The sequence below is a fragment of the Gossypium raimondii genome, chromosome 8 (genome assembly GCF_025698545.1).
Source record: "Gossypium raimondii isolate GPD5lz chromosome 8, ASM2569854v1, whole genome shotgun sequence".
In the NCBI taxonomy this organism is placed as follows: Eukaryota; Viridiplantae; Streptophyta; class Magnoliopsida; order Malvales; family Malvaceae; genus Gossypium; species Gossypium raimondii.
The window spans coordinates 61,846,759-61,873,142 of NC_068572.1; the positions used below are offsets into that span (position 1 = coordinate 61,846,759).

General features: G+C 32.4%; 4 protein-coding genes across 5 annotated transcripts; 1 reads left to right on the forward strand and 3 right to left on the reverse strand.

The window, feature by feature from the left end:
• Nucleotides 1–1,397: 1,397 nt before the first annotated feature.
• Nucleotides 1,398–5,672, reverse strand: LOC105792913 (derlin-1). The gene is made up of 7 exons (XM_012621765.2): nucleotides 5,506–5,672; nucleotides 4,215–4,350; nucleotides 3,900–3,973; nucleotides 3,663–3,756; nucleotides 2,813–2,941; nucleotides 2,536–2,696; nucleotides 1,398–1,767 (listed from the first exon to the last, which is right to left on the reverse strand). Exons 1-7 carry the CDS (start codon nucleotides 5,520–5,522, stop codon nucleotides 1,644–1,646), a joined length of 735 nt encoding a protein of 244 aa, XP_012477219.1. The 5' UTR covers nucleotides 5,523–5,672; the 3' UTR covers nucleotides 1,398–1,643.
• A 1,074-nt stretch (nucleotides 5,673–6,746) lies between these two features.
• On the forward strand, nucleotides 6,747–9,926 carry LOC105792917 (protein ECERIFERUM 16). The gene is made up of 4 exons (XM_012621769.2): nucleotides 6,747–7,257; nucleotides 7,361–7,473; nucleotides 8,531–8,635; nucleotides 9,194–9,926. The coding sequence occupies exons 1-4, from the start codon at nucleotides 6,885–6,887 to the stop codon at nucleotides 9,848–9,850; spliced, it is 1,248 nt and encodes a 415-aa protein (XP_012477223.1). The 5' UTR covers nucleotides 6,747–6,884; the 3' UTR covers nucleotides 9,851–9,926.
• A 1,635-nt stretch (nucleotides 9,927–11,561) lies between these two features.
• On the reverse strand, nucleotides 11,562–16,629 carry LOC105792918 (mitochondrial-processing peptidase subunit alpha). Of its 2 annotated transcripts, none has more exons than XM_052634200.1 (13): nucleotides 16,441–16,629; nucleotides 14,911–15,153; nucleotides 14,502–14,798; nucleotides 14,234–14,401; nucleotides 13,942–14,109; nucleotides 13,777–13,860; nucleotides 13,536–13,602; nucleotides 13,240–13,340; nucleotides 12,707–12,779; nucleotides 12,542–12,612; nucleotides 12,378–12,427; nucleotides 12,125–12,237; nucleotides 11,562–12,031 (listed from the first exon to the last, which is right to left on the reverse strand). In XM_052634200.1, exons 1-13 carry the CDS (start codon nucleotides 16,477–16,479, stop codon nucleotides 11,979–11,981), a joined length of 1,527 nt encoding a protein of 508 aa, XP_052490160.1. In that variant the 5' UTR covers nucleotides 16,480–16,629; the 3' UTR covers nucleotides 11,562–11,978. The 2 variants fall into 2 exon arrangements, with proteins under 2 accessions (XP_052490160.1, XP_012477224.1); XM_012621770.2 differs by having other exon boundaries at nucleotides 13,240–13,337; nucleotides 16,441–16,626.
• Nucleotides 16,630–18,056: 1,427 nt separating this feature from the next.
• LOC105792919 (probable aspartyl aminopeptidase) lies at nucleotides 18,057–22,142 on the reverse strand. Its single transcript, XM_012621771.2, has 11 exons — nucleotides 21,883–22,142; nucleotides 21,608–21,743; nucleotides 21,283–21,361; nucleotides 21,015–21,217; nucleotides 20,841–20,910; nucleotides 20,345–20,398; nucleotides 20,088–20,243; nucleotides 19,731–19,904; nucleotides 19,548–19,622; nucleotides 19,320–19,460; nucleotides 18,057–18,513 (listed from the first exon to the last, which is right to left on the reverse strand). Exons 1-11 carry the CDS (start codon nucleotides 21,962–21,964, stop codon nucleotides 18,292–18,294), a joined length of 1,392 nt encoding a protein of 463 aa, XP_012477225.1. The 5' UTR covers nucleotides 21,965–22,142; the 3' UTR covers nucleotides 18,057–18,291.
• Between the last annotated feature and the right edge of the window lie 4,242 nt (nucleotides 22,143–26,384).

A 26,384-nucleotide genomic window follows, 5' to 3' on the forward strand; every position in this document is an offset into this window, starting at 1 on the left:
ATGGATTTGGATAAATAGATATATGAGGTATCCATCCGCATCCGCTCTAAACCCATAGCAAATAGTAATTTTAAAACGTAAATATGAATGTGTAAAAAAAAAGATAAAATATATATAGATATCTGAATCTTCATTCCCAATTTTTTAATTAACAAGGATAAACTGCAACAGAGATCGTCCAACTATGATTTTTCTTTTCTTTTTTGGTCACCGAATTACTTGAATTTTTTGGTATTTTTATTTTTACGTTAACCGGCAAATAAAAAAATTAAATAATTTAATGACTGATTTATAATTTTTTTTCATAATTAATTAACTAAAAAAAGTGAAAAAAAGAATCATAACCGTGAATTACCCTAAAAAAAATGGTTTCACTTACCTAAGCGGCTAAGCCAAAGTCAATGTAACATCACAGCTTTGTTTTTATGATGACATCCATCCATGCAATCAACTATACATTGTGCTTTAGATTTTGATCCTGGATATAAACATTTCCAAAGATTACATTTTAAAATGCAACCGAACTTTACTGCTTCGGCGCCGGTCGTTAACATCGCCGTCGTTATCATAACCGTTAATACGAGTACTAAGACAAATTTGCTTCCACGGTTCGTATTAATGATTGCCATTTTTTTTTATTCTTTTTGATTCTCTCTATTTTCTTGGTTTTTATTTAGTTTGATCTACTCTGAAATTTATATAATTTCGGAAAACGGAAACTTTCGTCAAACAAGGATACACGATCGATTCGGAAAATTTGAAGCGGTGTTAAACCAATAAAAATCCCTTCTATTTAGAGGAAAAAACAAAAGGAAAGGTTCTTGTTTGATTTATATTTAGAAGTAGCAAATGAAAGGTTCTTTCTTCATCGTAAGATTCCATTTCGTGTTTATTTCAAATTGAATTTTATGTAGTTATTTATGCGGCTGCCGATTAAGTTTTAATTTAATTGGTATAAATATTATTGCCGATACAGAAATATGTGGATTCGAACGTGTTAAAACGTATTATTCTCCTATTTATAAATTGAGAAAGAGCTATGAATAATTCTAAACATAATGTAAAGAAAAATAGATATAATTAAAACATATAATAAAATTGTATGTTGGACCTATTCAAATAATTCATGTTTAATAAATTTTAAATATTGATAATTTTTAATAATCTCATTATAAATTTTAATTATATCTATTCTTTTTGACACAATACTTGAACTACCCATAACTCTTTCCCAAACTCATAAATAGAAGAATAATATATTTTAACGTATTCGAACCCACGTCCTCCTACATTAAAAACAGTATTCATACCAATTAAACTTTGTGTTCAGATTTTACTATTTATGTTTTTTTATCACAATTTTTGAATAGCTAGAAGCCACACATACAAAGAAAAAGTAACAAAAATAACAATTTTTTTTTTAAAAAAGAACAATTCATGTCCAAAATACCAATCCACGACTGGCTTTGTTTAATTTACCTAAGAAAATTACATGAGTAATAGGAAGAACCCATTTGGTAACTTCCTTTTGTTATGGATCTCATTATGCAACACTTCTTGCTTCTTTGTTCGTGTCGGATTTTTAGTTCTGATGATCAGAGATCAAACGCTAACAATGTCAACCAACCTCAAATTATCAGCACTCATCCACTAAGTCGATACGATCTTCCACTGAAAGCTACACCTGTTGGTCTATCAGACGGTGCAGCGGATCGACTACTTGGCCGTGACGGAGCTCCTATTCTATATCTTGCAACCAGTTTGTTTCTGTAACAGCGACCGTCAAGGAAAATACAACCACCAACACAAGGAAATTGATGTTCTCATGTAAAAAATGTGAACGTTAGTCGTGTTTGAAAAGTTCCATTTTAATCCGTGATCTTCTGAAAGTTCATCGTTCCATCAACGGTTCGATAAAATTTGGACGGGATTCGCCACGTGTATGTCCAAATTCTACCGAGCATTAACAGAGGAATGAATGGTAAAAGTACCATAGAGACCCTTGTAATAGGAGTTAAATTACATTTTACTCTCATTACTTAAAAAATAACAAATTAATCCTATATGTTGATCATTTCTTTTAAAAATTCCATCCATTTATACAGTTAAAATTTGGCATGATTAACTGAATAAGTAGTCAGTGTTATGTGGCATGCCATGTGTACATCAAGCTGATGAACAGAAATCAATTTTTAAAAGTAAAAATGAATGGAATTTTTAGCAAAATGACTATTTTTTTTATTTAATATACAGACTAATTTGTTTATTTTTTTAGTACAGAGGACAAAATGCAATCCGTAAACTAGTTTAAGGGTCTCTATGGTACTTTTACCATGGATGAAGAAATTCAAAACAATGAGCTTTTAATGATCACGAATGAAGATGAATTACGATGAAGGACTAACGGTGCAATTTACCTGTTCCTACAATACATGCATATTTATCTCAATAACAGAAAAACCCAAAAATCGCATGCAAGGAGATGATAAATTACGTTCCAATTCAAGCCGAGTGATAAAAACAATGTAAGGATACACCCACATAGGCGTCTTGAGGAAGACCTTTCCGGTTGCAAGAGGATGCAACACAGTCAGGAAGTAATATAGATGTCCAGCAATGATCCCGAGCAGATCCGGGATGAGTTCTGAGCCAAAAATAACATCCAAAGCAAGCATTGCCCAAGGTAGATAGAATGCCTAAAGCAATAAATGTGGAAAAAATAAACATAAGAATATAAAGTCAGCCCCTGAAAGCTTATGTAAAGATTTTAGAATCCCAGATTAATACATGCCGAAGTTGGAATTAAGCTTACCTTAAGAGTTACAAGGCCGTATATGTTGATTTGAGCATTTGGAAACTCTCTACTCCAGACATAAAGAAGCATGAAAACGAGAGACACCCCTAGGAAAGGGGTACGGAATATCGGGATTGCTGACAAAACCTAAAACCACGACAGGAAGTAATAATGAAATGAACAGTGTTATAATAAGAGAATAACTGATGTTAGGTTTAAGGGTGTAAATAAGACACTAGTACTCACAAGCTACTCAAGTTCAATTTGAAAAAAATTGGAACTCGATTCGGTAATTATCAAGCCAAACTCGAGCTATCGATCAAGCCGAATTCAAGCTTAGTAATATTTAACTCGAACAGCTCACAAGCCTTATTGAGCTTTTCATATTTATGTTATTAAATTACATTATTACCCTTAATATATATTATTAATCCTAAGCTTAATTACGAACCCAAGCTCAAGATCAAGTTCAAGCTTGAGTAAAAAAATTGGTCAAACGAGCTTAATCGAGCTCTAGCTCGAGTAGCTTGATTATATCTCAAGCCGAGCTTGAGCTTAAAAATAGATATTCGGACTCGGCTTGGCTCGATTACACCCCTAGTTAGGTTATACATTCACAATGAGCATATTTTGTATAATAGTATTGACATAGAGAGGCAATGTCGTGTCCGATACAGATATATTCATCTATTTTTCTTCTTTTTACAAGATTAGCAGCAAAGATACAAGGCTGGAGAAGATATTCCGACTTTGCTTAGCCCTTTAAGCAAAATTCATGCCTTCCTAACCATAGGATGATTTGCCCCTTATATAATTTAAACAACCAAATCTTGAAAATAAAATAAGAGAGGATCATGGTCTCACTCACCAACAATGACAAAGCGCCAAATATCATCATCCACAAGAAATCAGCTGTCCGCCTTTCAAATGGTCCCTTCTCGAGTTGAACTCCATATCTTGCTCTGTATAATCATAAAGATTGCCACAAAATAATCAGTGCTTAAAGCCTCAAAGAGTCCGTGTGGCAGTTAACACAGGGCCATGCCCTTCTCAGACTAGATAAGAATGCAAAAATGATTTTAAGCTTTCAAAAACCAATACTTACATCATTAAAAGGCGTATCCCAAAATTGATAGAAAATTCCCCGAGGAAAAAGAAATTTGTAAATAGCCTCCACACCTACATTAATACACAAATTTATAAGAGAACTCTCTTGATTAACTAAAACATGCATAAATATTTATGAATAAAATGAGATTTCACATTATCTCGAGAATTACATATGCTTTTTCATACATAGAAGCCTGAAATAAACATTAAAATCAATTTTAATTTATAAACGAATTTCGCAGAGCAATATAACCTTCCTCTTTTTTTGGTGAAAATTATCGGGATTTGGAAACTATGCATCAATTCATACCTGAAAGTACTTGAATACATATTCATGTAGCAACGCAATGTAAAAGATATTTAATAGTCCTAACTGAGAGGCTGTTGTGGTCAATAGGCACACAGTCCCATAAGCCTTGCTAATAGGTGGAAGAGAGTTATAAAATCTGAAACAACATGAATAACCCAGTCAAATAAATAAGTAAATAAATAAAAGAATTAGTTGAAAAAGGATACTAATATCAATAAACAGTATATTGGAAATAAGCATACTGGCATAACGAGACAGTATCGCAGCACAAATATGCTAATATCAATTAAGATCATGTACATTGGTTTGAAAAAGGTCTTTAATGGAGGCAGTACTCTAAAACTATAACAAAAATAATAATAATGCTTTATCATGAGAACTTGCATTTAAGAAAATCTACACCATAAAAGAGTCATCTTCTTTCAATATGTTACCTTTCATACTCTATTAAATGGACTTTTATACTAATGGTTACGAAAAGCAAAACGGTAAGCTGTTGTAAAACACAATCGGAAAGACCTACGGGGGATTAGCCCGTCTGCTAGCTTCATTTCGACAATATCAAACATAACAGATTTGAATCAATCTTTAGTAAAACCGAGAAAAAAAAGACGAGACCTAGACGAAAATTTCCAATAATTTTTCTAAAGTGCAATCTTGTACCCATTTTTGGACTGAATAAGAAAATCCCACAAATGGCATCCCTTACTCCTTAACATTGTGGGATATATAAAAATTAATACTACATTCACGGAAGTAACTTCGAAGATTCAGATTTCATTTGCTATATAAATCGAAAAGGCATACATTATGCATAAATTAGTTAAAATTCAACATAGTTATATATTTGAAAAGTAGGGTAACCTAAATTTCAAGTTGACAAATATATAGGTAAGTATTTCAAATTCACTGTCATCCAACAAACCCATGAATTTGAATATATATATACCTACTTATATATGAACAATATTCTATTAGCATGCATATTATTACCACGATTACACTATTTTTCAAATCTAAATCCGTTGAAGAGGGCTCTTATTGCATTTTTAAGCAAGATTTTACACAAATTTTATGAATCTAAATCCTAGGCTGCAAAATTCTAACCAAAACATACGAATTCAACTACATAAAAAAAAAACTAGAAAAATTACCTAGAAAAATAAAACCGAAGAACAAATATACCAATTAACAAAATTCAGTGCAAAGGGCAGCAAAAACAAACTTAAAACGATTAATTCAGAGAAGGGAACAAAAAAAAATTATCAAAGGAAAGATAATTGGGACTCACTCAGCCGGTGAAGACATTGCAATAATTGAACAGAATTCGTCAAATGGTAAGAAACCAAAACAAAAACCCTGAGATTTCCCTCTTTCTTCACTTAAATTTTATGCCACGAGAAATAGCCGAAGATCTAGAAAAGAAGCTTGGGGATTCATTAATGTTGACCTAGAAAGTTCGACCGGTTGTCTTTTAAGCGGCTGCAGTGTATTGCAATTTGGGCCGAATATGATAAGAAAATTGGGTCCTCAGCCATTGATTGGAAACAAGGCCCAATGTAGATGGTATCTTGATTAGAACTTTGCTCTCCTCTTATAATTAAAAAAAATGACAATCATATTTATTTCAAATAATAATTAGAATATTTTGACTCTCTTATTTACTAAATATGTAATATTTAAATCCACAAAATACATTAAATATTATAAATTAATAATTAAAATAAATATAAATTCAAATTTAAATTTATCAAACTTTGTTTGGAGAGTTTACAATTTAAATACAAACAAAACTACAATATAATTATAAGTTTGTGTTCGAGTATTTATAAAATAGAATCGAACCAATACAAAACACAAACAAATGAAAAATCAAAATACAATAGAATAAAAATGACTCGTTTCGAGTAATTATGAAATAGAATCAAATCAATATAAAGCATGAAATCAAATGAAAAAAACGAGCTTTAACCAAATTTGACCAAGTTCGATTTATGAAGTCATTATAGTTGATTTTTTAAGGAGTTTCTTGAGATCCTTGGTTGGGTGGTCAAAAGGTGGTTTGAGTTTAAAGAGTTAAAAACAAATTGAAAGAAATTATTAATCCTTTTGATGGCATCGACAAGATTAATATAAAATGAACTCGTTTCTTGATTTTCAAATGATCAATAAAATACAAGCGACGAGGGCATAAAATCGCCTTGAGCCAAGTGAAGAATGCATAAAGCAATTAGATTCATTCTGGACTTGAACCAAACACCAAGTTTATGAAGTAAATCATCACACTTAAAATCGAATCAAGTGGGAGAGAATCAATAGATTTTTTTTAGAGAGGAATTCATAACAACTTATGAACTTCTTAGCTTTTAACTAATATCGAAATTTTAAAATTCGAAAAATACAATTAAAAAAATTAAATTGAAGAGTATGGATTAAGTTTGCAATTTACACATAGTAAAGGGACTTATGGCAGAATTTGACCAATAAATTACGATATAAAATTATTCTGTTTTTCGTTAGGGTTTCTTTTAGTTTCTTACTTCCTCTTGAAGGCCCCTTTAATGGCATCGAAGCCTCTATCTGCATCAAATCTTTGCATAAAATTATAGATTACGGTTCAAAATTTCATTTCTGTTTCAATAATTTCTGTTTCAGGAAGTGTTTGCAGCTATGATGGATGCTAAAGCATTGGCAAAATCAAAAAGAGCTCATTCACAACACCATAGTAAAAAGCCTCATTCGGTTCAAAAATCGAAACCACCATCACCTGGTGTTAATGAACCTTCAAATTCGAAAAAGCAAACAATCAAGCAAATCAAAGAGAAAGCTCACCAGGCTCAGCGTATATCCGCATTACCATCGAATTGGAATCGTTACGAGGAAGAATTTGATTCAGGTTCTGAAGATCCAACCCAAACTCCCGATGTTATTGTGCCAAAGAGTAAAGGAGCGGACTTTCGTCATTTGCTTTCCGAGGCTCAATCTCAGTTGCAAGCAAATCCTTATTCAAATAACATTCCTTCTTTAGATGATGTTTTTCCCGGTACTTCTATGGCAGAATTTAAGAAAAAAACAATGATAATTAGATAGTTATGAAATGAACGTTTATTGAGTGATTTTTAGTGTTTCTTTTTTCAATGTTTCAGGTGATTTCAATCAATTTGTAGGTTCAATGCTTGCAGTAAGAGGAGAGGGAATTTTATCATGGACTGGAAATGATAATTTCGTTGTGGATGATAGCACGACTGCAACTCCTGAGGTAAAATTGCTTGTATTTTGTCTGTAATTTTTCATATAGAGCAAGAAATTATAAATTTGTAATCATTAAGTATCAATTTTAGATGAAGATTTTTGTGTTAGGAATCTTATTATGCAAAGCTTTTATGGTTATCTTACTCATGGTCTTATCTGTGTATCTTCACTACTGTTCATATTATTTTCGGGCAGTGAGCTCAACCTGTCAAATGTTACCACTTTGAGCCAACTTAGCTAATTTCTGGTTTCGCTGCTACCTATATATAGATATGGATATCTTAGACATGATATTACCTGTGCATCATCACCACTGCCCTTTTTGTTTTCAGGCTCTGGACTCATCTGTTAAATGTCACCTCTTTGAACCAACTTAGCTAAGTTCCACGTTCACTGCTTCCCATATATAGATGAGGATATCTTACTCATGACTCTTATCTGTGCATCATCACGACTGATTGTATTGTTTTCCGGCTCCAGACTTGACCTGTTACACGTCACCACTTTGAACCAACTTAGCAATGTTCTGGGTTCACTGCTACCGGTATATAGATACAGATAAATATCTCTCTCTATATGTCGGGACTATAAGTGGAAGAAAATCAATTTTGAATACGATAGATGTCTGTATTTGATATTAGGGAAATAATTGTCATTCTGGTTTGGAAGTTATAAATATCCACCCTTTGCTAATTGTTAACCGCACATAGAATGTATTTCTGTAATCTGTAGCCATGTCGAAAGTCCACATGTTTAAATCTTTTGGATTTTTCTTATCTTAATTTCATTGGATGGTTTAAGACAGGATGATATTTTGTTGAAAGCTATTTATATAAGTAGGCTGTTAGCAAATTTTCATAGAATTTTATTACATCAAAAGTCCAAAAAAATCGAAATACACTGTTTATATGCATTTGTTAACAGCACTTTAGGAGTATGAGACTGGTGCTCGTTTGCTGTAGGCCGTTATTCTTGCTCAAGACTGCTTGCCACTGGCCTTGCATCAATTACCTTATCTTTTTATTATTGTTTCACCTCTTTTATTCCCGTGTTTTCTTGTGTAGGCCTCATTTCTCTCCCTTAATTTGCAAGCTCTTGCTGAACAACTCGAAAAAGTAGATTTATCCAAGAGGCTCTTCATTGAAGAAGATCTATTACCACCAGATCTGGTAAGTCCAATTCCTTACATTGATATTCAAGTTAGTGTTGATTCATATCTATACTTTTAACGCCTTAAAGGTGACAGAGATGCAATTCCAGACACTTACTAAAAGTAAAAACATGGAGTTAAAGAGAGTTTTTCTTTGGTTAAAATGTGCCTATAGTTCTTGTACTTTTCAAAAATTAGAAACTTAGTCCATGTATTTGTATTTTTAAGAATTTAGCCCCTCTACTTTTCAGATTTCTTATCTGAAAAGTAAAGGGGCTACATTCTTAATTTTTGAAAAGTACAGGGACTATAGGCTACTTAAACCTTTTTCTTTTAACCCATTTAGTTTGTTCTTCGGAAGCCCTAAGAGATGACTGGTATTGAAGGTCATCTTTTAGGTAATAGGAGGAGATAGCTTCATCTCAAAACTCTCAGCATTTTGTTTACATTTTCGCTGTAGTTCTTTTGATTTTGTATAGAGATTTACACTCGAGTATAATACAAGTTTGTCTGTAACAAATATGTTTACAATTTACACTCGAGTATCTAATGCCACATTAACCGGGTTTTTTGCCAGCGTTCTGAGAGATCAAAGGTAAAAAATGATCAGGAACCTGATCAAATGCAAGCAGCGCCTGATCGAAAAGAAGCTGCAAAGATAACTGAAGGATCAACTCCAAATGATTTACCCGGCAGCAAGGCCATAGATGCAATATTGTCCAACAGCGGTTTGGATTTGATGGCTGAAGTTCAGAGTGTTTCTATTTCCAGTCAAAACAGCGAATCCAGTGAAAGTAGAGCACCAGACAATTTGAATTTCACTACTGCTTCGAACAAGAAAGTCCCGAAATTTGAAGCGGCAGCCGCTGAAGCCAAATTGGATATGCTTCTTAATTCTTTCAATGAGACTAAACTTCTCGATACTTCCAACTTAAGTTCCGAAAAACCCTCGAGCATCGGTTCACTCAAAGCTTCCAATTTAGACAGTTTGCTGGATGATTTATTACAAGAAACATCAACAACAGTAAACCGAGGTATAGATTCATCGAAGACTGCCGCAGTTAATTCAACTTCCGAAGATTTACTCGATGATTTATTACAAGAAACATCATCAAAAATTGTAGATGCCAAACTTGGTTCAGATAACAATGTTCGATCCTCCTCTTCATCTTCCCAACCTGTCTCGAAGTCAAAAATATTGAATGATTTTGATTCATGGTTAGATACTATTTGATGACTTGTTATACAAGACACTGTACCCCATGCGAACCTGTTGTATAAATTGCTTATCAAATTTGGCTTTTTTTTCACTCCTAAGTCTAGTTCCCTGTTTTGGAGCTGAAATTTAATATTAAAAAAAAATAATGTCTGCAAGTAGCAGGTATTAGAAGACCATTTCATATTTTTCATAGGAAGTTTTTTTTTTTTTATCTTTTTTATTAGTTACACTTTTTTACATTAACTGCATTTCTATTTTTAGAAAAATCACTATAACCTTTTATTCGAATTTTTGAAATACAATTAAGTTTTTGAAAATTTATTCAATTTTAAAATTAATTTTAATTCTTTTATGGTGTTAAAAATTATATTTAAGATATTAGAAACAACTTATTTTTATATATAAAATTATTTTTCAAAAAAAAACTATATAAGAATTGTTAATTATATTTTATTTATTTGACCAATTATTTTTTAAAATATTTATGATTTCTTATTTAAAATTTTACCAAAAAAGTCATGAAAAACTATTAAGTCCAATACTCAATATGAAAAAATAAAAAAATAAACCAATTTAAATTGAATTATCATAAATAATTCAAAAATCCAATCTAACTAACCAAAGTTAACCCAAACATATACATTAATATTGGTGAACATTCATTATTTAAAATAAAAATAAACCAATCTAAATCGAATTGTCATAAATAATTCAAAAAATTCAATTGAACTAACCAAGTTTATCCCAAACATATATTATATTGGTGAACATTCATTATTTAAAATAAGGAAAGTTTTAAGTTTAACATTAACATTTTTTTTTGTTCTAAATTTTTTTTAACATTTTGTTATTAGTAAATAAGATTGTATGCATTGAGCCAACTAGAATTTATGAAATCCTCATAAAATTCTAGACTCGTATAGATCGTTCCTTTTGAGCGAACAAGTAACCCCACCATTTTTACCACCTTCGTATACTGAAATAGAAGGTTTATGCTTAAAAACCATGAACTTCAAAAACACCAACCTTCATCCTTTTGATACTTAAATCCGTTTGGTTTATAAAAACATTTTTTTTCAATTTTTTTAAAAAAAATCAATTTTTGTTTCTGGAGAATTAATATTTAAAATTATTGAAAAATGCTTTTTTTTTTCAAATTTATATGAATTTGAACTGATGCCAACTCATCAATCTTAAAAGTTAAAATATGCCATCAATCACTATACTCTTCTTAAATTTAAAATCTAATCCCGTGATTTTATTTTAAAAATTTTAATCTATTTCAAAATTCAAATACAATTGTTAATATTAATGAATACATGTATTCATTAATTTATTGGTGCTGACATATTGAAATAAAAACAATTACCCATAATTAAAAACACATTATAATAAATTTACATTTAACAAAATATTTTAACATAACAATTAGACTAGAATTCTGAACCAACTTAAAAACATTTGTTTCCATCTTTCCGATTTTGCAAAACATCTCTAGTGAAAACAATTTTGTTTTTTTAATTTTCACACAATTTCATTTTTCAAATTTTCACACAAGAAAACGAAAAAAGGCTTCTGTTTCCAAACCAAACCAAAAAGAGCCCAAAATTTCCATCCATCCAAATAGTAAGAAATCATCATATAAAGCAAGAAGAGGTGAATTCAAAAGCATCCATCATAAAATTCAAGTAACCAGCTGATATAAATTGTTAGGAAAAAAAAACCCTGAAAAATTGTGCCATAAACTGCACATGTACTGACATATATAAATTGTGCCATTCAAATATTGTGCTCTAAGTTCCACAACCACAACCATTGTAGAATTTACTTTGGGTTTATAAAACAAAGTAAAAAAAAAAAGGAATACAGAGACTTTATTTTTGGACTAACCATGACCAAAATCATGGAATTCAGCAGAAACATGCGAACCCCATTGTTTGCAGAAGCTATTATTTTTAACTAATATGTTTTGCTCACTAGCTAGGGACAAATAATTTATTTTGTTCAAAATAGAAGAGCTTAAAACTTCATATTTTCAACCGCATCATTTTTTTTGAAAAACAACTCTTTAAGATATGCAGATGCATAATAATACCGTTGAAAGACAGATGAAATACCCGAGTTCGACAGAACAAAGCAGTTTTCATTTTCCCTTGAACTTGCTGCTAATGGAATCGTATCTTGGTACGTTAATGACTGCAAAGTATGAGCAAAAACCAATGAGAACGCATTCTAATAAAATAAATGAAACCTGGTGTTTTTTTATGTTTCAACTGAATAGAGAACTACCATTCCCATAAGATGCCATTGTGAGATTAGAAGATAGAAGCTTTTCGGCTACCGAAGAAATATCCTTTGGTGTAATTTTATCAACGACCTTCAAGAAATGCTCCACGGGTTTCCTGATGATTTTGAAACAATCTTATTAGTTCGAAGAAAATATCGTAGTAGTCCGAAAAATGAAAAGCAAATTGTAATAGAAATAGAAGTCGATGTGAAGAAACTAATTAGGAGTTCATTGCTCATCGTAGAACAGCCGTACCTCTCACCATATGTCAAGATTTGTTTACCAATATCTTCTGAAGCAACTGCCTGCAGAAAACACCTCACGAGTTAACAGCAGAACTTGGCAAGAGAATATGAATCCTTGATGGGCATGATTAAATTCGATTATCGTCAAGAAACTAAAGAGATCAGTTTACATACTCTGGATTCCAAGTTCATCAAAATGGCAGACTTGGTCGACTGTTTAGCACGCTCCAGTTCTTTCTGCTCAACTGCAAAGAAACCATGAAAAGCATTTCAACAACCGGTCACCGAGTGAATGTTGCGGCAAGTAGCAAGTAATTTCCGGAATAAAGAGCAGCTAACCTTGTCCAGGAGTTGCAACAGCAATAAGCTCCTTGACAGCAACATCAATGGCAGATGGTACAAAATCAGAACCCTGAGTTCAGAAACATTAGTGTCATCAAGATTGGTTGAAGGCTGAGGAAAGAGAGTTGAGAGATTATATACGCAACAATATAGAACAATTACTTATGCCATGAAAACCTTCCAATGCAGGTCGTTATGGCCTTCTAACTAAGACAATTAATAGCATTTAAGAAATACATGTCTAGCAAGAAAATCAGCTACCAATGATATGGTTGTGAAAGTCCCAAACATTATTTTACATGGGAGATAGCACATCCTGTGGCTTCAACATCTCTAGTACCAAAAGAAATAGCAAAACCAAACAAAAAGAAAGTGAACAGCATAAGCTAGAAAGGAAAAGAGCCGGGGGGCAGATCAAAAGAAAAAGACCCAAATATCTGTGCATAACAATGTGAAAACCGATAAGAAAATGTTATGATATCAACGGACCGTAAAAGGATTAGTAATGGAAGGTCTAAAAGCAGACTTACAGTTGTAGCTTGTATTCCAAATAAGCCAGTATGGTTGTAAATGCTGTTGAATGCCGAAAAGGACTGAACTTGTGGATACTGATTCAAGACACGTAGATCTGCTTAAGATTTAACCAAAACTATTTCAAGCCAAATTAGACACATTGGCTATATTACTAAAAGAAATTAGGTTTACAGTAGCAGAAGAAATTTGTAAATGAAGCATGCACTAGAATAAGGAAAAACTTTCTAGCTTGCTCTGTAACTATAACATGTCATAAGCCAAAAGATTAGAGTATACACCAAGATTAACTTACATAATCTTGAATACATTCCTTTTCCAGGGCCGCCAGCTGAAAATGATCCACCTCCTCCCATTAGAATCTAGAGAACAATTAGATTTATCACTTATCAATCTTCCTATATTTAAGCCACGGTAACAAGCATGGGAGAACCAAAAATTGCAATAAAAATCAAGCAAGATAGCAAAATCCTGGCAAGACTTTTTATGAACTACATAAGAAATTAGAGCATCATGAGAAGTCCAATGTTAAAAACCTGAAGAACGGTCAAAATTATAGCTTCCTTCTCATTGTGCCAACCACCAGGAAGTTCAAATGCAAGAGCAAAATGTGTTTGGCCCTGCAATTTAAAATCATCAGCACCTCAGACTCGGTAGAAAAATAAAAGCATAACTCATTTTTAAGTATTTATGATAAGTACCCCTGAATCAGCCTGGCAACGATAATCTCCCCCAGTATACACAGAATTTGGTTCCTGAGCACGAGGAATATTGGGAAGATCTGACAGAAGTGGTTCTGCAACAGATAACAATTCTTCATGTTCTACACCAGTTGCTGCCAGTACCATCCGAGAAGCAGTAAAATTTTCCTAATATTTTCATAGCAAAACAAGCTTACTAGTGAGGAGGATACACAATGGTCAGGTATACAATCTAAAGTACAATGCACAATTAGCAGTGAAAGTGTTACAAATTAAGTTTTCTTAGACTTACTGCAGCAAAATCCTCCAAAACTGTACTGTTCAACATATTAACTGCAGATTCTGGGGCTAAAAGAGGATTTGCCAATGCACCAGAATAACCAGCCGAGTGAATGGCTTCTAAAAGCAAGCCATGTGGATTCTTTGCTGCTTCAGCAATTTCCTCTTTCACTTTCTGAAGCTGAGAAAGGAGAAATAACAAATTGTAATCTCACAAGAGCATTTAATCTGAAGCTGCACAGAATTATTTAGCACAAAAGCAATAAGATAAAGACATTTACTTGTTCATTGACCTCCCAATCCAAGTAAGCAGGGTTTCTCACACAATCAATAAGCAACTCTACCATTTCAGGAACATAAGTCTTCAAAGCATCAAAGGTATATCCAATCTGCTCCCGAGAAACTGCAGCATTTACATTGCCACCAATTGCCTCTACTCCCCTCACAATACGCAAATGGCTTCGGTTTGTTGTGCTTTTGAAGGCCATACGCTCAAGTAGGTGTGAGACCCCAAAAGAAGCTGGTGACTCATAGATTGAACCACAATCGACATATAATCCTATTGAAGCAGCAGGACTCTGCTTGGCAACAAAAACAAATAGCCAATTCCTCAATAAATTATAAAATCAAATCTCTTCCAAAAGAAGAGACCTTATATAGTAAAACATTCTTAACAAAAAGCATACATACTGCTGAGGTTTCTGAAGCAACTTTGAGGCCATTTGGAAGAGTTGTAATCTTAGTTTTACCAGGTTCAACATAATCAGGCAATGAAGGTGGTAAAGCAACACCTGGTAGGGGGAAATCTAGTGATGGTACAGACTTGGATTGACTCCCAGTCAGCCAACTTAAGAGGCCACCTGAAGAGGATGATGTTGTAGCAACAGTGCTTGAACTTGCAAACCTTGCAGGTGCTATATGGCTCGTGCGACCCTATATTCTCATATTCAAACATAGCACATTTTCAAGCTGTCAGACCATCAATATGTGAAAAATTATCAAATAAATCATAACTGAAGGAATGGCTACTTTCAAAATAATAACACTTTGAATTTGACATATCTAACTTGTTTTAAAAATTTTCCTCCCTAAGTAGTAAAACAATTATAAATGAAACAAGCAGAAGAGAAGTATCAATAAAAGAAAAATATATAAGTTTTTTTTGGCAGGCTTTCCCCCTCAAAAATGTACACAGAGCTGAAGAAAGTTAATAAATAATACATGGTCAAACCCTTTGGTTAGGTAAAAGTTAGGTGATGGGCAGATTCATCTTGGACAAGCTCCCTTTGCCACACAGATTAAACTGTTGGAAATTTCTTTGCCAAGTAATAGCAGCTTTAAGCAAGTAGTTGGATAAGCCTAGATATCAGATGTTCCCCTACTATTTCTTTAAACAGGGAAAGCAAAAAGCATGGCAAATCTCTCCAAATTATAGAAGGGTCAAAATTGGTCATCAAAATTTCAAAGGGCTAAAAAATGGTCTTAAAAGGATATACACATCCAGCTTGGTCCTCGAACCTTAGGCTTTCTAGGCCTGCTTATATCAACTTCTTTTGGAAGGAAATGGATAAAGGACACAAATCACCCCAGACAGATTTTAATTCATCAATAAAATAACAAAATATAGACTTAAACATCTTTCAATGATGTTAATGAGAGAGTTCATCAGTTGCTTTATATGAATCAAAATCGTAGGACAAAATTCTAGCTCACTAGTTTCTCTTTTGTTTCTTACAGTAATTATGCAATTATGGATGTGTAACTTTTTCACAGTTTGTACTTATCCTAACAAGCTAGTTTGTACTAATGAAGCTGTTTTCAAAGCTAAATTCCAATGGTCTGGTCATTCAATATATTAATGAGAGTATATATGCACTATCCTGAACAAATTGAAAAACAAAAACGAGGCAATCACTCGAGAAACATATAATCTCAAACCGAACGAAGCTCAGTTCATAATCAAATCCAGTATCTGAATTCTTAAGAATAGATAAATAAATTTCACCATAAATGCAAGTAACAAGCTAAGAATCTGTAGCGAATAAAGCAACAGATCTATCAACTAAAAAGGAAAGCTACGGCAAATTAATGAGTAGAATAATTGAAATCATAATCGAATCGAATCAGCTTTGTTTTATTCGAGATAGAAGATCGATTACGATAGTCAGATCAAAATCATCAGCGATCATAAATTAGGGTTTCGGAATTTACTGAACTTACTTTGAGAGCTCGGAGGCGAGAGGCTGCAGTACGGTACATCGTGATCGTTGGTCTCAGGAAAGCCCTAAATCGTACGGACGCTGCGGAACTCCGCCTGTTTTGGATGTCGAAGGATTTTGTTGGAGATGGGAGCGACTGGTTTGAGCTGTTGGTTGCTCTCTGGTTATCCTGATTAGCCCGATGATGAGGATATTGACACGTGCGGAATTTTCTTTGGGCAAGTGTGAGAGAGAATAAATGGGATGCAATCTGAGCCGTCTATCATGTGTAGTTGATGAGCCCTTTGATTGGTGTACTTTTTTTTCCTTATGGTAAAAGGTTACATTTTGTCTCTCTAAAAAAAGAAAATTTATACATTAAATTAAATAACAAATTAATTTATTCGGTTAAAAATTCAATCTAGTGTACAGTTAAAAACCGATATGGCTGATGGAATAATCAGATAATAACACATGGTATGTCTAGCGTATCTAATAGTGACATAAATTGATAAAATCTTAGCAGTAAAAATAAGTAAATTTTTTAACAAAATAATCAATTCACTCTTTAATTTAATGTATATGAATTAATTTACTAATTTTTAAATGATAAACAAAATACAATCTACTTTTATTCATCTTATTTCATTAACCAACAAAAATTACAAGCTTATTGGCTCTAAACACGGCTAGTGGGTTCATCTTATCCCATAATATCAGACATTTGAGAAATGAGAACCAAATCAAGAGTAGAAACTAATTATGTTCTACTTGTTTGCTAAGAGCAGGCTTGTCTAAATAATCAAATCTTGGTGAAGGTCTTCATGAATTCAATTGACCATGCCAGAATCTTATTTAATTTTTTTTTAAATTAATTGTATAAAACTATGGTTTAAAATTTAAATGTTAGATTAGTCAAATTAAAATTTCAAAAGAACAATATTATATCAATCATGATCTTTTATTAATTTTATTATTAATTTAGATGTTAATTGTTAATTTAAATTTAAAATGAAAATATTTAAAATTTATATATTGAATTGCAAATATGGATATTCTTATCACATGAACTATTTGATTTTGTCAAATAAAATTTTGATGATGATGATGATGCTTTAGATCAACAGCAAATCTTTTCTTGGGTATTTTGATCTGAAAGGCTCCATATTGCCCATTGCAAAATGTAGTCAATAGGAATACTATATCCAAGCTCTCTACACTAATTCTGTTATAAGAATAATATAGCATAGGAGGTAAAAGTACCATGAAGACTCTCATTAAAAATTGAATTATATTGTATCTCCTCTATTAAAAAAATCGAGTAAATTAATTCTTGTACATTAGATCAAAGAACAAACTGCTCCTATGTTAAGAATTTTATCCACCGTTAAAAACAGGTTCATGCATGTCAAAATGAAGTACACGTAGCACACTGTTTGGTTATTCTATCAACCACGCCACACTAGTTTTTAACAGTAAAAATGAAAAAAATATTAACAAAATAATCAGTTTGCTCTTTGATCTAATGTACAAAGACTAATTTGCTTATTTTTCGAGTAAAGGGAACAAAATGCAATCTGACTCTAGTATAAGAACCTCCATGGTACTTTTACTTTGACATCCAAAGACAGAACATAGTTATTGTGGCAGAACATTTAAAATTAGTCAAATTCAATCCATCTGCAAGCTTATAATTGTCAAGTACCAGAAGCTGAAGCCATTACACTTTTTACCAAGCCACCATACAAATTGTAGATCCAGAAATATGCACCAACTAAAACAAGTCCATTTTTGAGAAATAACTTACGAAAGCAGCCATGTGGAAGTGTTATTTTTGGTTTATTGTGTACCTTCCCATCAAGGATAAGAGGATCTAAGTGTCACCGGTGATCTTGGTATCAAGCTGAGAGAATTCTTTGAAAAAGGCCTTGAAATGCTCATATGAATGCTTCACATCATCAACAGCACACATTTCTCGTATGCTATGCATTGATAATTGGGGAGCACCGACATCTACTGTGCGGATCCCCACACCACTAGCTAGGATAGGACCAATGGTTGAGCCACAAGGTGTATCGTTCCGCACCACAAAATCCTGCATGTATACAATTTTCATGCATTAAACCATTTGTTATAACAGAAGCATAATGCCAGAACATTTCCCTTGAATCATAAGTGAAATTTTCAGTTATGTTGCTCCGACTCTTCATTTTTCTATGTACCCACATGGCCACATCCAATGCTTATCCAATCACAGGTATGGTGATACGAGATTTTAAGGACCCTCCAAACACATAGATATCTTGTTTTTTTTTTTTTTGTGGGGGGGCGCATGAACATAGCTATTTTGGACTCATATCTGTGTTTGGCACTCACGGCTAAGTCCACAGAGGCGGATCCTTATGGAGGCCTTGGCGGCTTGCACCCCCCCTCCCCCTCCCCAAAAAAAAAAAAAATTGGGAAATTTTGATTTCTTGCATTGAAATTTTTAGAAAATTTTAGTTAAGCTCTCTTAAAATTTTTGGAAATTCTCATTAATCTCACAAAAAATTTAAAATTTTTAATTGGAACCCCAATTTCTTTAAAAAAGGTTCACATTGAACTCCTAAATTTTTGAAAATTTTACCAGTCCCCTCAAAACTTAGTCTCAGAATCCAACACTGTAAGTCCAAGTGATATAGATTGAGGACTGAATAAATTTCTTATTTTCAGCAAAAGCTCTCCTCTCATTACACTCAGTTTTATTTAAAGAAGTATGATGATTATTACTGATTCAGTTCGAAGGGATCAAAAGCTCTTTCAGAAGTTAAAAATACAAGAAATGAAATTTTCTTTCTCATTAAAATTAGTACATCAAATAATTCATAGCCACTCTATGGTTAAGATAAGGATGGAACTAACCTGAATAGGAAGGTTATGCTTCATAGCTATTTCCCGGAATATGAAAGACGTGACTGCATTGGTCGCATAACGTTGGTTTGCATTGTGTTTGATAACAAGGCCCCCGTGCAACTTAGGCTGATGGTTCTCCTCATGTTTGTCCTGTACATAACACCATATTACCGCAATGCAAGAAAATAAATTATCTGGAAAGGCGAGTTATGATTCGTTTTCCAACATTTAGCATACCATGTAATTTGGGTGAAGGGCATGTGCCATGTCAGCAGAAACAAGGAAACTTCTCTGGATTGCTTTTGTTAGCATCTGAAAGAAAAACAATGCCAATTTATATGCTCAGAAAAGGTAAATTTTCACCTGATAGGAATCAGACAAGGTAACTGAAAAGAAGACAGGAAGAGGAGCAGTAAACACCTTAGAATCAGAGGTGAAGGAATTGGTTATTCGTGATAGAGCATCTAACATTGCAGGAGATCCAGCTCCTTGTGCTGAATTAGATCCAACCTCCTCATGATCAAACAATGCCACCATTCTAACACCACTCTCATTTTCAAGGTCACTCTCAGAGGATGTAGCATCAATCAATGCCTGTAATGAAATTACATCATGACAAAGGGATGAAACAAATAATGTGCATACCATTATTAGGTTTAATATATAGCACGGTTCCAAATATTCCCCGTTTGGAATGAAAAACAAAAAGAAACTCAAACATAAACATAAACCTATAATTTTGCTAACCAGGAAAGATCAACAAAAAGCTACTCATACCTTCAGAGAGCAAAAGGACATGCAAAGATTGTCAAGCCTTCCAGAAAAGATAAATTCCTTTGCAGCACCGGCTACTATACTTGGTTGGGTATCGCATGCTTGCAACTCAAAATCACATATTTGATCTGGTTGACATCCAAGCTTAGTTGCAATCATCTAGATGCAAAAAAAAGTAATAAATTTATTATTATTTTTAAAAGAGTTCCGATATGTAGCTTATCGCACTTGATAAAACTCGGGATTAAAAATTATCAAACCTGTGTCAGGATTGCATGATGTCCATTTTCAGCAAACTCTTTATTGAGCTCCACCTGTGAAAAGTAGTTGAACAGATTGAAAAGAGAACAAAGGAAAGCACTTATTAGTCCTGCAGAAATGCAGAAAATTTGATGTTCTATTCAGTCATTTTAGAAATAAAACTCATTTAAACAAGCTTGAAATTAAACTACATGCTCTACAAGACTATAACTGGAACAAGAACTATCATGAATCACCAAAGCTGAAGAAACAACTTGCTAGACCTGATGTGGCTTTGGTTCCAGTAACAATATGAATGGATCACTAAATGTGCAATATAGTCATATGATATTTTATATTATTAGTTTCCAGTCACGAAGCAACTATCGAAACACCAAATGCAGATGTAAAAAGGCCTGAACCCATTTCACTGGAATAAACGAAGGTAGGATACGGAAATGATGAATAACTATAAACAGAAATACAGGATGTTATAAAGCACGGATAAAAAATCACCTTAACTGATGTTGCCAGGACAGGTAAAAGATGATTTTGTGTGTTGACCTTGAATCCATCATTAACACCCCTACTCACAAGACGTACAAAAACAAGTCAAACTCCTCAAAGAGTAACATGAATAAAATCCCACTAAGCAGTTATTTGCATCGGGAATTCATCTAGGAAGCCCACCTGTCTAAGTGAATAGCCAGGGTAGGGACACGCATTATAGGCTCTTCAATTCTAACCAGCCGATGTGAATAGGAAACGGAACCACCCTTCTCTTCTCTTATCATCACCCTTCCTGCAACTGTCAAGTCGCGATCAAACCATGTATGCCACAAACCACCTCCATACGTTTGCACACCCACCTCCAGATAATCAGCTTTTTTTACCTAATCAATCCCACAAGTCATTTTTTTTTTCAATCATAAATTATTGGGCAAACTTTTTTTTTTACCTTGGAAACAGGCTTCAATTTTAGACAAGGGCTATCAGTATGCGCACCAACTACATGGAATCCATTTCCAGCAACATATCTAAGCATACAAAATATTAGTGGATGAACAACTAAAACATCATCTAATCACAATAAAAACATAACCTTTCAATCTTTTTATATAGTAATTGACAACAACAAAATCCCCAATCCCTAGTCAGACCACAGTTCTTCTCAAGTCCATAATAACCAAAAAAAAAAAAAGAGAGAGTAAATTTACTTCCATTTTTACCTGCCAAAAAAAAAATAAAACAACAAAAGTAAACAAACAAGTCCTAGTATTTACTTTTTACCAATAGCAAAAGCAACAATGGTTGAATGATTCCTGGTGAAGAAGTATCTTTTCCCGGCTTCTAATTTCCAATCCTCTCTCTCTATAACTTGTTCATACCCAACCTTTTGCAAACGTTTCTTGGCCTCATCTGTTTAAAAAAATACAGCAAAAAATTTCAATAAAATCCAAGTAAAAAATGAATACACAAAGAATATGATAGTAAATATTGAATGGACTCGAATAAGTTAAACTTCCATCAAACAGAAAATGGAGAAGAAAAGGATTACCGACGGCATGGAAAGCAGTAGGAGAAGCGTTTAAGAAGCCGATGAAATCAGACACTACGGAGCTCACTTCAGTGTCTGCCATGACTCTTCGTTCCTAAGATTCGATACTAGCTTAGCTTAGGCTTTCGTTTAGTTACTTCGGACTTTTCAGCCTTTCAAGTTGTATAAGTGGGAATATGTTTGTTTCTGGATTCCATTCCTCAAAATTCGTAATTCCAGGGAATCCAATGTGCTATTTGGGCCAAGACCCAAATTCAAATACGGACGCTGTGAAACTCCGCCTGGCTTGGATGTCGAAGAGTTTTGTGGGAGACTAGTTTGAGCCGAAGGGGCTTGATTGGCCCGACGATGAAGATATTGACACGTTTGGAGTTTTCTCTAGGCACGTGTGAGAGAATCAATGAGATATAGTTGATGTCTTGATGATTAACCCTTCGCTATTTTTATTATTATTTAGTGACAAAAGGTTTGATCTATTTACACTATTAAAAAGAGAAGTAATTGATGAAATAATTAAATAGTGATACGGAATATGTCATGTGTATTTCATGTTGATGTAAATAAATCGATTTTAATAATAAAATGGATATTTTTTTAATAAAAGTATCAGTTTGTTCTTTGATCTAACATACAATTATTAATTTACCTATTTTTTTAGTAGAGGAAATAAAATGCAGTCTAAAACCTTAAAACTAATGCCTCTATGGTACTTTTACCATCATTTATCTTATTTCATCAATTAAAATAATTACAAGCAAATTAACTCTAAACTCGATTTGTGGTTTTAAAATTAGATTTCGATAGGATAGAAACAAACTCTATTGAATCAAACTTATAAGTACGAGAGGAGACTTTTATCTATAACTTCAGCAGCTTACACATGACAATTAGCTATGTCATGGAGTGTGAGTCCTTGCCACGTCCTTACTTGCCTAGCGATGGAACCATTACTATTTGTTAGATCAACGCCTTCAATGCTAGCGAAAACCCCTAACTTCTACCCATTAGCTTATTTGACAATACGGAATAGTTAGCACTTCACAACGAAATCAACATCATAACTACCCAACTCAATGGTGGTTTCAGAGTCATTGGACTGAAACTACCACCAAAGGGAGGTCGTGATCGTTGCCTATCCACCATAAAACCCGTCCTTGCCTTTGTGGAGTAAACCTCAATAAGGGGGAGCAACATAACACCCACTGGTAGGGCTACAGAGAAAAAGAACCTTCAAACCTTTATGCTCAAGCATGGTGGTATAAGAAAGCCAAAAAGCAGTACTAAGGGGTAGAAGCCCAGCCTTATTATGATCAGAGCAAGAAAAGAAAAGGAAAATTCGAGGAAAAGACAGGCCCCTAACAAAAAGAAATAAGAAGGAGCGACGGTCCATTAAATTATCGATCACTCAAGCAATAATCCAAAAGAAAATGAACCAATCAACTTCGTTATTACAAAACAAAATAATATATATACACATGTACTACTTATTTATTAAGAGCAAGATTGTGTAATAATCAAATCTCGGACAAAATCTTCATGAATTCAATTCACCAGGCTTCAATCTTACTTTAAAATAGTTTTCAAAATTATATGCATAAAACTATGGTTCAAAATTAAATTAATCAATAAACTTTAAGATATTATAATTAAATTATAAAAATAATAATATTATATCAGTTAGGATATTTTATTAATTTCATTGTTAATTTGAGTGTTAATATTAATTAACATTCAAATTTAAAGTACAGAAATCTAAATTAAATTGTAAACACATATACATTTGTAGGGGTGAGCATTCGATCGAATCGAATCGAATCGAATAAAAAATTTTCGAGTTAATCGAGTTTTCGAATCTCATTTTATCATCCTAACTTTATTTGAAGTTTTCTCGAATCGAGTCGAGTGGGATGGAATTCGAATCGAATCGAATCGAATATATTTGTTCGAGTTAAATTTAAAAAAATAATTTTGGGTCCTTATAACCATTGTCACCCATCGTAATAAAATTTGTCCACATTAATCAAAATTTTTATTAACTTTCATCACTTCATAATTTATTTATTAATTTTTATATATTTGTTAGCTTCTTTGCTTGCTTAGTTGTTTCAATTATCTTGATTCTTGTCACTATGTATTTTAGAATTAAAAATATATTAAATGTAAAAATATGATTTTTAATAAAAGTTATTTTAAAAATAAAATGTGAAATTAATACCAATATAAAATTTTAACACGAATATTTTATGACATAATTAATAATTCAATTTTAATATAAATATTCAATATGACTAAACAATTCAATAATATAAATAATATAAAATGTGAAATTTAATTTAATAATATAAATAGTAGATATAAATAAAATTATTACTATTTATGTTTAGTGATTTTTTGGATAATTTTGATTTTTTATTTAAGAGTAAAGGGTGAGAAGTAAAAGTTTAGGGAAAAAATAAAAAATTTTGGGGAATAAAAGTTTGAGGGAAAGTAAATAGGAGGAGTAAAATTTTGGAGGGAAAATATTAAAAAAAATTTTGGAGGGGGGAGGGTTTGGGATAAATGGGAGGTGGGATGGGAAAGGAATAAAAGTTTTAGGGGAAAAGTGGGAGAGAGTAAAAATTTTGAGGAAAAATAAAAGGTTTTGAGGGTTTTTGGGAGTAAAATTTTGAGAAAAAATAAATGGAAAAGTAAAATTTTGGTGGAAAATGGATTTTGGGTAGATTGGGGGGTTGGGAGGGGAGGAGAGTAAAAGTTTTGGGGACAAAGTGGGAAGGAGTAAAAGTTTTGAGGGAAAAGTAAAAAGCTGTGGGAGTTTGGGGTAAAAATGTAAAATATTATAGTTTGATATTCGAATTATTCGAATTATTCGAGTTATTCGAATTCGAAAACTCAACTCGATTCGAACTCGAAATTCGAAAAAAAAATTCAAGTTGATTCGAATAACTCGATTAACTTGAACTCGATTCGTTTAACTCGAAATTCGAATTTTTTTTCGATTTTTTCGAGTCGAATCGAGTTTTGCTCACCCCTATACATTTGTCAAAGATAAAATAAATAGTGTAAGATAATTGGACTTAATTGCAACCCAAATAAAATTGTGTACGGATTTATGCCTTAGGCCATTTTTATATTCCGTTCATGGGCCCTGGTTATTTAACTTGTCGGGTTTATGGAGACGGCAGGAAAGCTCTGATCGCAGTCCGTTTTGTTTCTTTTATTTATATTTAAAATTAATTTTAAATAAAAATATTTTTTGAAATTAAATAATAGTTTGAAATATATTTATTACATTAAAACATGAGGTAAGCAGTCGTTTAGACCTCCACGGGTAGGGTAGTCATCCGAATTGAGTCAAGTTTAGATAATAATAACAAAATTCACTTTTAGTCAATCGAGGCCAACTCGAATTTAATTTCAATAATAAATATATATTTTTAATATTTTTTAAAGTTTTAATAGCAAAACAAGTTTTTTTTGTACAAGTTGAATCAAAAATGGGCTTGCGCTTAAAATTATTGTTTATAATCAAATCTCAACTCGATCCATAAACACTTTTAAATTACACAATATGAAAATAGCTCATCAATAATTATTCAGGATAGTAGCAAATAGAGACAAAATTAGAAGAGAACAGTTATAATCAAAGAGAACTAATGACATTATTAAAAAATATAATTATGAACCCTAAAATGATTAATATTTATAAATCGTAAAATGTATACTAGGAATAATTTTAGGGCAATTTAATTAATTACCAAATTAATGTTTATTGTATTGTGCCACTATATAAAATAAAGTACATAAAAAATTGAATTTTTTATATATTAGGTCGAGTCAAGCTTAGATATATTTCTAGAACATCGTTAAACTTTTTTTTTATATTATGCATGTTCGTTTTATGGTCCATGTTCGAGGTTTGTGGCTGTCCATTCCAATAATATTGTCTTCAATATTTAAATCTATGTTCCTCTTTTGAGAATGCAATATGCCTTACCATTACACTCAACTATTTATTGATAGACAAATCTAATTTAATACTAAAAATATATAAATTAAATCCGATTGAAATCAACCGAACAAACAACCTTGTTATGTTAATCCTAGCAACGATCATATCTTTAGCTATAGACGGAATCAATACTCTTCTTGGCATGGTTATCAAAGGCAAAAAGGCAACCATTCCTTTTGAACTTCAGCTTTAGAATTCAAAGAAAGAAAGGAAATAAGAAAAAAAAAGAATTTATTTTTATAAAATTTGAGATTTAGTCCTTCTATGTAAAAACTTTAAGTCCTTCAATTGTTTTGATTTGAAAACTTTAGTCCAATCATTAAAATTATAAATATTTTTATAAAATTTATCTAATTAGCATGTTAATTAAACTATCCTTATACGACATGTCATTTAATTAACAAAAGTAAACATATTAAATTGACAAAATTTAATAGAAACTACCAACAAAGGTAATGATTAGGCTAATATTTTTAGAATTTTAAAATGTAGG